At 39.5% G+C, this 12,046-nt stretch overlaps 1 protein-coding gene across 1 annotated transcript; it reads left to right on the plus strand.

Moving 5' to 3' along the window:
* The first annotated feature begins 1,425 nt into the window (after positions 1–1,425).
* gosr2 (golgi SNAP receptor complex member 2) lies at positions 1,426–11,250 on the plus strand. Its single transcript, XM_079821588.1, has 6 exons — positions 1,426–1,638; positions 2,139–2,203; positions 4,336–4,444; positions 7,068–7,200; positions 7,327–7,467; positions 10,167–11,250. Exons 1-6 carry the CDS (start codon positions 1,610–1,612, stop codon positions 10,326–10,328), a joined length of 639 nt encoding a protein of 212 aa, XP_079677714.1. The 5' UTR covers positions 1,426–1,609; the 3' UTR covers positions 10,329–11,250.
* The last annotated feature ends 796 nt before the right edge of the window (positions 11,251–12,046 follow it).

The raw sequence follows: 12,046 nt of genomic DNA on the forward strand, positions 1-12,046 counted from the left end.
AGTATTTCACAATCTGCTCAGTTACTGGGATTTTCACGCACAACCATTTCTAGGGTTTACAAAGAATGGTGTGAAAAGGGAAAAACATCCAGTATGCGGCAGTCCTGTGGGCAAGAATGCCTTGTTGATGCTAGAGGTCAGAGGAGAATGGGCCGACTGATTCAAGCTGATAGAAGAGCAACTTTGACTGAAATAACCACTCGTTACAACCGAGGTATGCAGCAAAGCATTTGTGAAGCCACAACACGCACAACCTTGAGGCGGATGGGCTACAACAGCAGAAGACCCCACCGGGTACCACTTATCTCCACTACAAATAGGAAAAAGAGGCTACAAATTGCACAAGCTCACCAAAATTGGACAGTTGAAGACTGGAAAAATGTTGCCTGGTCTGATGAGTCTCGATTTCTGTTGAGACATTCAGATGGTAGAGTCAGAATTTGGCGTAAACAGAATGAGAACATGGATCCATCATGCCTTGTTACCACTGTGCAGGCTGGTGGTGGTGGTGTAATGGTGTGGGGGATGTTTTCTGGGCACACTTTAGGCCCCTTATTGCCAAATGGGCATCGTTTAAATGCCACGGCCTACCTGAGCATTGTTTCTGACCATGTCCATCCCTTTGTGACCACCATGTACCCATCCTCTGATGGCTACTTCCAGCAGGATAACGTCACAAAGCTTTAATCATTTCAAATTGGTTTCTTGAACATGACAATAAGTTCACTGTACTAAAATGGCCCCCACAGTCACCAGATCTCAACCCAATAGAGCATCTTTGGGATGTGGTGGAACGGGAACTTCGTGCCCTGAATGTGCATCCCACAAATCTCCATCAACTGTAAGATGCTATCCAATCAATATGGGCCAACATTTCTAAAGAATGCATTCAGCACCTTGTTGAATCAATGCCACGTAGAATTAAGGCAGTTCTGAAGGTCAAACACAGTATTAGTACGGTGTTCCTAATAATCCTTTAGGTGAGTGTATATCCAAGATCAAGGTTAAAGTTTGTGTGAGATGAAGTTTGTGTGAGATGGTGGTCCAGTGGGTTAACCCATGGAACTGATACGCAGAAGGTCGCTGGTTTGATCCCAGCAGTCACCACCAGTGTGTCCTTGAGCAAGGCACTTTACTCCATGTTGCTCCAGGGGGATTGTCGCTTGGGATAAAAGCGTCTGCCAAATGCATAAATGTAAATGAAGTTGAGAAGTAATCTTGCGGTTGCTGGGCCTAGGCTATGGAAAAGCAATCGTTTTTATTTTACTTATGTGTGTGTGTGTTTTTTATGTATTTTAGACTTATTTTCTATACAACACATTGGTCCACTATTGTGTTTATTTGTGCTTCATAAATGAAAAAGGAATACCATCCGCCACAGTTGGCGCTGTTCTCTCGTCTATCTATTTTCTATGGTCTATCAGTGTGTTTTTACAGTCAGGCGGTTGAGAGGGTGCCTAAAAGAGGTCCTTTTTTCTTGGTGACGTGTATACTTGATAGGGATATGTGAAACTAAACGAAACGGATGACAAAACATTGCATAACTTTCGATTAGAGTCCCTTTTTATTTTTTACCGTGTTTTGGTGGCTCCTTTAACCGTCAGCGAAGATGGAGATGCTTTACCATCAGACCAATAAGTGAGTTTGCTCATTCTGCTGATAATTTTGAAATAAATTGGCTGGCTAAACGTTAACTTACTAGTCAACTGAAATATTAAATGCCGAACGTTTTCATAAGTTCGGTACAACATGTAATAAATAAAAGGCTCTTTGGAATCTATTGTATGGAAATGTGACAAGCTGCTTTGGTCTGACAGCATCTGTTAAACGAAGAAGATAACGTTGCTTTTGCTTCCTCTGTTTGTTTGTTTTTCCTGTTTATGAATCTAAAATAAATGTATTTGGTTGTTATCATGCTTAGTTATGGTCTGCCATCTGTTTAGTGTGCCAGGAGTGAGGTTAAACTATAATGTAGAGCAATAATGCTATGACAGCAGAGACGTCACACTAGATAGCGGGACATCCTTATGAACTTGAAGTCCCCTAATGTTTCTAACAACAGTGAATAATGACTTTCATAATGTACAGTGTGTTTAACCCTCTCCCTTTTCTCTCACCTCCGTGTCTTTCACTGCCAGACAAATTCAGGAAGTTCAGTCTCAGATGGGACGACTGGAGACAACAGACCGTCAGTCAGTCCACTGTAAGTCTGTGTGTGTGTGTGTGTGTCTGTCTGTGTGCTTGCATAGCACAAATAAAGATCCCCAATCCCACAGAGACGTCAGGATACAAATAAGACACATACTCTTAAACATTATGATAGTCAGAGCTGAGGCAGTTTCGTTTATGAATATGAATTGAATCTAAAAGCTGATTATTTATCCTAGATTGGTAATGTGTCTACCGGCTGCATGCGGTGTACCCGCATACAAAAGCAAAATCTTAACTGCTAAATGCGACTAAAAGGCACAAAGATATTATAAACATTAACATTATGATTTTTTGCTTTGAAAATTCACTTGAATTTTAAATCCGAACATGAAAAAGTATATACCAGGTGTCGTATAGGCCATACCAGACACATAGGTATATATTGAACCAGAATGTCAATATTGTAGTACTACATTTTTGGTCTACCCAATTTTTAATATCATGAGACAATGATTTTTGAAACTTTAGTATCTTCCTACTCTGAGCTGTATGACGGTCCTGCACTCAGAAATTAGTTGTTTCTGTGTCATTTCCCATAACGATGCCCATTTTTCGTTGATATTTAATCACCACATAAATTAACATCTTTATTTTCATGCAACATATTAAAGAACTGAGAAAGCGCACCAGGTAACACCAGTTATAACAATGTGACGTAACCAGTCCCGATCAGCATCTGTCCTAGGGCTTATTTACACCTGCGTACCGATTAACATTTAACTCTAACATTTTTGTGGTTAAATGTGTTTTCCACGACCTCTTAATGTGATTTCAGTGATCACCCCATTCACACCAGTATTTTCCACTTGTGATCGGATAACCTAGATGTGAAACCACATGTAAAGGGGGTCCTTTGAGCAGCAGGCAGTGTCATTTCGGTGCCACTGACCAGCTGATTGTTCTGTAGAGGTGGAGCTCGTGCAGAGAGCCAGGCTGGTGCCACGGCAGGAAGGACAGGGAGGAGTAATGGGGTGGGGGGCATAAAGAATGGATGCTGGATAGGAGGGCGAGAAGTGTGGAGTGGTGTGGTTTGTGTGTGTGTTTGAGGTGGTGTTGTGGCTCTGTGTGAGTCTGAATAAGATAACCGTCTCCTACCCATACTTATGACATCATATGAGATGTCATAGGCGGGAAGGATGCGTAACGTATGCGTACGTTTGTCTGTGTGAGAGCGACTGTGAGATTGCATTGTCTCAGTGGGTGGGGGGTCAGGGCAGACTGCCTGTGTGATAACTTTCCCACCAACTCTCTCAGTGGTTCTCCTCAAGGAAGCTGCACTCATTCCCAATCTCTGGATCAATGCTTGATTCCATCTTTACCTGTTACTTATTCTAACTCATTACAACTTAGTGCTTTGTGTATTTAAACTTGTAGCATTTCAAATGGCTAAATTGTTTAATATTAATTATGTTTAATAATATAATTTTAATATCAGCCATTTATCTTTATCAGACATAATAATTATCAGTATTGGCCAGAATTCAAATATTTGTGCATCCTTATTTATATATATATATATATATATATGTATGTATGTATGTGTGTGTGTTGACTAAGGATGCTCAAATATTTAAATTCTAGCCAATAGTGATTATGTTGTCATATATTACAAATTATTAATTTTATTCAGCAAGCAATGCATGCATTAAATTGATGTAAATTGACATTTAGACTCTTTTGTTACAAAATGTTTTTATTTCAACTAGTCAAGATTTTCATTCCAGATTTTCTATTTGAACTTTCTATTCATAAAAAAATTCTGAACCCCCCCCCCCCCCCCCCCAAAAAAAGAAAATTCTACAAAATAAAGCGGCACAACAGTTTTCAACACTGATAATAATAAGAAATGTTTCTTGAGCGGGAAATCGAATGATTTCTGAAGAATCACGTGACACTGAAAAGTAATTTGCCATTACAGGATAAATTACATGATTTTAAAATATAATTTTAAATATTAATTCATTATTACAGTTTTTACTGTATTTTCGATCAAATAAAAGCAGCTTTGGTGAGCATGCCACCCCCAACTTGAATGGTAACGTATGTGAAGTACTTTGTGATGAACTTGATATGATTCTTATTTGTGTACTTATATTTTCTGATGCTTGTGTTTTATTTTTGCAGTACTTGAGAATGAACTTCAAGCCAGAATTGATCAGATCTTTAATCAGCTGGAGCGACTCGAGATACTAGCCAGTAAAGAGCCGCCAAACCGCCGTCAAAATGCCAAACTGTGAGTGCATCAGTAAAAATATCCACTAGTGCCTTCTTAAATCCAGTCCTCATCCTGATCAGAGGTTGGTTTCTGGAGAATTGCCAACTAGAGCAAAATATCCTTCCTGTCAGAAGATTAAATTAGATTCCAATTTGATCTGTAATCATTAACCACCCACAGAGCAGTCCAGCATGTGAGTAAGTGGAAGCTGGACTATTGAGTGTTGGATAGATGACTACCTCAACGTTGTAGGTTCAAAGATCAGGAGATTCATAAGCTACTGCAATCGTGTCCACCGTGAGAAGGCAAGTTGCTCTGGGAGGACAGTCCCTGTAGAAAAAGACATAATGCAAGTTGCTTTGAATAAGAAAGCCACTGCCAAATGAAGGATGATGTGATGTGAGGTGATGAAGGTTAGGAGTGTTTGTGTTGTGTGTGCGCCCCGTGGCAGTGGGATCCAGTGAAAACATTCCGTCTGCAGTCACGTCATCACCAACATTCCTGTCGTGTGTGGCAAAGCCTGGCTAAAGCACTGCACAAACACACCTGAGGCCAACACACCTGTTACACTCACAAAACACTGAATATCGTACAGAAGCTTCCCGAAGAGTGCCTGCATGACTGTGTGTGTGCGCATGACCTACACGGAAACAACAATTTTCTCACAATCCAGGTTAATGTTGGTAAATTGGTCTAACAATAGGAATCCGAGCTTCGACACGTCTGTAATTTAAGTGATTGTTAGACCTATATCTAATACGTCATAAATGTTTTTCTGTATTTAGTCATAACAACTGAACAATCAGGTTTTTGTCTGTTGGCCCAGTCAGCCCACTGGTTCAATATTTTTCTTGGCCCTACAACACAATAAAATATATACAAAATCATCATTAAATATAAAAATATATAAATTAACAAAATAAAATAAAAGATTTTTCAATAATAACTGGACACAGTTCTAATTACTAGCCTCAAATTCTCTTACACTAGCTCTGAGCCTTTGTATAATCCTTGCTGTTGAACCCCAAGTGATATAAATAAAATGTGAAAAGTTTGATTTGTAATTCATTTTTAGCTGTTTATGAAAGCAAAAGCTCTTTATTGTCTGGTGATCACCAGACAATAAAGAGCTTTTGTGCCTGCTCATTAGGGCTGCGCAATATATCGAAATATCGCAAATGTACATATCGCAATGTACATATCACAAGGGCACGCAATATCTGAATGATTTTAATAGTCTACTTTAATATTGTGAAAAGTATATGTTTTAGGTTGACGCATATAGCAGAGAATAGACTGGGCACACGACTGTTACTTATGTGACTTGCGTGACGTTAAAAACAGTTATTAAACGCAATAACTTGCGGAAAACGACTCCTTGCAGTCTCGCGCTGTCTGACACACACACCGAAACATGCGCACAAGCCGTTCTTTTTTTTTGTGTCTTGTTACACACTCGAACGGTCAAACACACACACAGTTATGTCAAAATGGCTGTCTTGATGAGTATTCATGTAAACACAGTCGGTTATGATATCAGTTGGGGAAAGAAATAGATTTTGCACACTTAAAGCAATATGGCATCGCATATCGAATATCGCATTATTTAACAAGGATATCGTATATCGCATTTTTCTTGAATATCGCACAGCCCTACTGCTCATTTAAAGGATTAGTTCACTTCAAAATGAAAATTTCCTGATGTTTTACTCACCCCCATCTCATCCGAGATGTTCATATCTTTCTCTCTTCAGTTGAAAAGAAATTAAGTTTTTTGAGGAAAACATTCCAGGATTTTTCTCCATACCATTGACTTCCATGGCAACCAAAATGTTGAAGGTCAAAATCAATGCAGTTTCAAAGAGCTTAGAAGGGCTTCAGAGGCGCTGCGCCATCCCAGACGAGGAATAGAGTCTTGTCTAGCGAAACTATCGGCCATTTGTAAAAAAACCAAACAAAATTAAAAACCGAACCTTTTTAACCTAAATTGCTCATCTTGCACTGCTCTGCGACGTGCCAAGGATTGCGTAATCAAGTCGAAAAGGTCACACTAGACAGCAGAAGTACCGCACCTGTGTTTACATGCGAAGACTAATACAAACGCCCTTTACCAAAAAAAGGTAAATCATCGATGTCAGACGATTTTGAAGTTGAATATGGAGTGTTTTTTTGTATTTCCACCTATGTCTAGTGTGACCGTTTCGACGTTATTACGCAATCCATGGCACGTCGCAGAGCAGCGCAAGATGAGCAATTTAGGTTAAAAAGTATATTAATTTTTTATTTTTTTTTTGAAAATGGTCGATCGTTTCGATAGATAAGACCCTATTCCTCGTCTGGGATCGTGCAGAGCCTCTGAAGGTCCATTGATTTGAACCTTCAACATTGTGGTTGCCATGGAAGTCAATGGTGTGTAGAGAAATCCTGGAATGTTTTCCTCAAAAAACGTATTTTCTTTTCGACTGAAGAAAGAAAGACTGAACATCTCGGATGAGATGGGAGTAAAATATCATGAAATTTTCATTTTGAAGGGAACTAATCCTTTATATGAGCAGGCACTCTACAACTATTGCATCACCAGACAATCCCTGCGGGCTGCTGTGTGGTCCAAAAGACACTGACTGTGTTGTTCTTTCTGTAGGCGTGTTGATCAGTTGAAGTATGATGTGCAGCATCTTCAGACAGCCCTGAGGAACTTCCAGCACAGACGTTACGCTCGCGAGGCTCAGGAGAGAGACAGAGAGGAGCTCTTGAGCCGAAGCTTCACAACAAACGTCAGTAGACCACACACATTCTTCTGCGTAGTTTTTGCCAAAACCGTTTCAGTATCACTCATCAGTCTATAAACGTTACATCACACTACTATGAAGGCATAATTTTGCACGTGTCTTTTTGTGTAGGATGCAGACACCTCCATCCCTATTGATGAAACCCTGCAGTTTAGCAGCAGTCTACAAAACGCTCACAGAGGAATGGACGACCTGCTGGGCTCAGGCTCCAGCATCCTGAACGGCCTGAGAGACCAGAGGAGCACGCTTAAGGTCTGTGTGACACAGAATGCAGGGCGGATTTCATTGGAGACCAGGAAGGGGAATTTTTTTTTTATCCTCTTATCAGGGTGTTTCTAAACATTTCAAATAATGCTTGACTAATTGTTGATAAAGTGCCAATGGCTAATATACTCGTTTAATGACAAATGAAATGAACACAAGATTGAGGAAAAACAATAGATCTATTGATCCATTTATAGTTTTTAACTGTAGGTGTTTGAGGCAGTGATATTTTAGCATTATTTATATACCATTATATTAGTTATTCCATTTTTTTTTAATTAACTTTAAATTTAAGTCTGTTTTAGTAAATGTGTTGGTTTTGTTTTAGTACTTTTTCTACTATTTCATTTCCGTTAGTGGTCAAATTTCTACGTTTTTCCATCTAATATTTATTATATTATTTTATTTCAGCTTTATTTCAATTCAGGGTTCCAACACAGTTTGGAAAAGTACGGAAAAATAGCTGTTTCCAGACTATTGCCCCTTTTTAGTTTTCTTAAACTAAAAATTAAGAATTTCTAATTTGAATTTTTTTTTAATAACTCATTCGTTTACATTATATAAAGACTAATGCTGCGTTCACACCAAACGCGAATAGAGCGTCAGGAGCGAGTGATTTCAATGTTAAGTCAATGGAAAGGCACGTTGACGCGGGTCTGGAGGTCCTGCGGTGCGATGGACACGGTTCCGCCTCATTCTTTTTTGGATGGTGCTTTTTGTGCATTCACGTGTTTGAAGCGAATTCGCGTCTGACGCCCGAGTTGAAAAACTTTGGCGTCAATTTGCGCCATGTTAACCAATCAGGAGCCTGCTTGCTGCTGTCACGTGGTAAACAAAAGGTCACAAAAGGTAGCTTTAAGACTTTTTCAGGTGAGAATGTAGTTGTTTAAAGCTCAAATATGTGGTTTATTTATAAAGAGAGCGCCTATTTAAAAAATATTATCTTGCGTTTGTGGAGTTGTGAGATCCAGGCGATCACCGGGCACTCAGCGCTCATTAACCCGGGCGAGAGCAGCCTTACCTCGGCTAGTCCTTCTGACGTTTTATAACTTTATTTTTTAAAGATATTTAAATATACATGCAGTGAAGATAATGTAGTGCGTTGCCTGGACCACATTTGTGTGGCTATTAATGTTTAATATATATTTTTAATGAAAAGAGGCAGAGTGGTGTTTTATGACATATTTCTCCTGGAGTGCCTCTATTTCGCTTCAAACGGTAGATTTATACGCGCGTCTGAATTGGACACGGGAATGGATTCAAGTGTCCAACTAGATGCTGTAGACGCGATTTTGACGCTCTATTCGCGTTTGGTGTGAACGCAACATTAAAGTTCTGCATAATTAAGGGCGTGGCCAATTTGAGTGACAGGTGGATTGCTGTTTGTCTGCTGTCTGTTAGTCATCGTGTCACCTCAGCTCCACACACGTCCCGCCTCTTTGCCCATTTTCTGAAGCACGATGACGCTCTGCCAAGATGGCAACGGTCAGCTCGACCCTACTTTGTGCTTCAAAACTGCTCTTCAGAATCCTATGGGTGGCGTCACGGACACTACGCCCATATTTTTTTTACAGTCTATGGTCCCGTCACTGTTTAAACTGTCCTGTCAATCATCGTCACAGTTAAAATCCTCCACATTCAATTTAATTTCCTACCGTATCGGAGAGAATTGACCTGCCATTCGTGGGTCTTTAATGCAGAGACTCCTCTCATATGTTTGCAGTTTAAATATAATGATGTGTTTAAAAGGTAATGGCCAAACGTATCATTACAAAAGCTCTCAATGCTGCTGCAGGTGAAATATAATGTGGATAACATTGAATAAATATCTTTTCGTCAGGTTAAATACTCATAATTGATTACTAAAGCCCCTTAATCTAAACCTCTCTACTTAACCGTCGGACTATGTAGTTTTTTAAACACTGTTTATCTGCATTTGTAGTGCTAATCGAATCCTCGTAATATCAGCCATTAGAGTGTGCGTCGATCCGCACTTTGAATTCTGACCGGAAACAGTAGACCATCCGGGTATCTTTGGAATACTCTTTTCAACATACTACGATTTGGGACATACTAATTCTATTTTCGAATATTATTTAGGACGGATGGTATGCGAATTGGGACGCAGCGTATATTTTGCTGCAACATGCATCCAACCACATTTACAGTATCAAACCGATGTTTCAGAGGTGAATATATGCAGGTTATAAAACGTGTTAGGTTTCTTCTTATCCTGTAAGCACATTATCTCTGAGAAAACCAATGGAACATTTTACAGATACTATATATCAAAAATAATGCTGAAAATGATAATATATGAACCATTTATGTTAAATCTTCGATTTGGAAAAAATATGGAATTTTGAAGTTCCCCGTCAATGAATGAAAACAAAACGTTTTAGTTCACAATAACAACAGTGGTTTGAGGTCATGCATGCGCATATAGACGCTGACCGTGTGTTTCCAGGGAGGAGTGTGTGCTCTTCCTGAAGCTCTGATTATCACCGAGCGTGAGAGACCGTCTCTGACTGTGGTTTTGGGGAAATGAGGGGGAGGGGGTGATGTGTACCTCAGATATTTTCCTGAGTGAACGAATGTTTCTGTTGCTCCCGGTGTTAAAACATTATTCAGAAACCTGCAGATTCTTGGTAACATCTTGCACCTTCTTTCTCTTTTGATTTTTTTAGGGTACCCATAAAAAGATGTTGGATGTCGCAAACATGTTGGGTTTGTCGAACACAGTCATGCGTTTGATCGAGAAGCGAGCCACGCAGGACAAGTTCATCATGATGGCTGGAATGCTGGCTACTTGCTTTGTCATGTTCCTGGTGGTTAAATACCTTAGCTGAACTTTCCCAGCTTTGGCCGACCTCGCTCCTTGATCAGTGGCTCATTCCGGTTTTCATGGCACATGCATCACATCTATGAAAATTGCAGAGGTGTGCTGAAGGAAATCACACCACTGCTTCTTTGTCAGTCTCATCTTCACAAATCTTTCGTGTCTCTATTGTTCCTTCATCTACTGTATTTGGAAAGACGTTGAATCCTTTCATAACTTTCAGCTCAGCTGATTCTCAAATGAGCAGTTTTAACACATTTGTCTCTGCTAGTCTGAACTAAAAAGATCGGTCCCCCTGTAGCTCGGTTTGGCTGAAGTGTCAGAGCAAATGTACTTTTAAAATTGGTGTGTTATCTGGCTCTTCATCGCCATCTTTTGGAGAACAAACCAAAAATGTTTGGTTATTCAATGCCGTGTTGGTTTTTGTACTGTATTATTCATAACACTTCAAACCTGTAAATACAGATTCTTGGACATTTTTGTGCAATAAACTCCTCGCCCATATACATCCAGCTGCCCTGAAATGTAAAACCTGGATCTAAGCAGGAGCCACTGCCCCTGGCAAACAGGAAATGAGACGTCTTATTGGACATCTGCTGCATGGATCTTGACGCTCTGTGCGCGCACATTCACACATGCTCAGGACCCCAGAAGCATAATCTTCAACAATGTTCTCCTGCAACAGTCATACATTATTTATGGATTTTCTCCCCACTGTTGCTGAAATTCATGTGCTGTTGACAAAGAGGAAAAATAATGTGACATCACTTACTAAATTGGTACAGGTAATTTTAATTATTTGTTCGTAATAATGCTCAGTAAAAAATGTCATCACTATAGTAAAAAATTCAGATTCAAGGTCAAGAGTTAGAAGATATGTAACAAATGTACAGCTGTTAATGCTTATATTTAATTAAACAAATTTCAAGGTATTCAAATCCCGCCTCTGTAATCTGACAAGCAGGCAGCACTTGTAATTGAAAGATCTTGATATTTAACACAGAATATCATTTTTCCCCTCTATGATTCCTTCCTGGTGAAAACTTTGCAACAGGACTTGACGTCCTTGAGAGCTAAAGCCAATTTAAGGCCTGTGAAGTACATCCAATAGTGCCATCTAGTGTTTGAATTCAACAACTGTAAAATTGACTTGTCATTTGGGCGAACTTCAGCGGGGTGATGAAGCCTATTTGGCCAAACCCTTAGTAAATATGTCTAAAATCTACCTACAATAAAGATAAGAGTTTTACAAGTTCAAGTTAATTTCTTGCAGAAAGTGCTTGTTCCACAGTAAGGTAATCCAGCCCAGAAGGTACTCTTTGTGTGGGTTTTGATCATAGTGTACAAAAATAGTTCAAGCACTTTTAGGGCACAATTTGAAATGCGGATAGTAACGTTAACAAAAGGTTATTAATCAGTAACTGCCAATAGAAACCTTTTTGGTGGGTTAGGATACTTTTATTGTCATGTGACTGGCTAAACAAAGACTATTTTATCAGGTTACTTTAACGTGTACCAGAGCTTATTTTATTTTCCCCCAATTAAGTCAAATTCAGGCAATTCGTCTCACTTATTGCCATTTTCTGATGGCTTGCAGCTGGTTTTGCACTTTCTGGGGTTCGCCACTAAACAGTGAGGAACATGTCATGGTGGTTTGCAAAACAAGCCTGAGTGACATTTTATTTATTTGTATTTCTATATCCTCCTGTTTTTTAGTGCAAAGGGCAT

This window comes from Gobio gobio, assembly GCF_949357685.1.
Source record: "Gobio gobio genome assembly, chromosome: 1".
NCBI classification, from domain to species: Eukaryota; Metazoa; Chordata; class Actinopteri; order Cypriniformes; family Gobionidae; genus Gobio; species Gobio gobio.

Excerpts from the sequence above, each read along its gene's own strand:
- gosr2 (XM_079821588.1), top strand. The coding sequence starts at position 1,610 with ATGGAGATGCTTTACCATCAGACCAATAA. Across the intron at positions 2,204-4,335 it reads AGACCGTCAGTCAGTCCACT|TACTTGAGAATGAACTTCAA; the intron begins GTAAGTCTGTGT and ends TTATTTTTGCAG. Across the intron at positions 7,201-7,326 it reads GCCGAAGCTTCACAACAAAC|GATGCAGACACCTCCATCCC; the intron begins GTCAGTAGACCA and ends CTTTTTGTGTAG.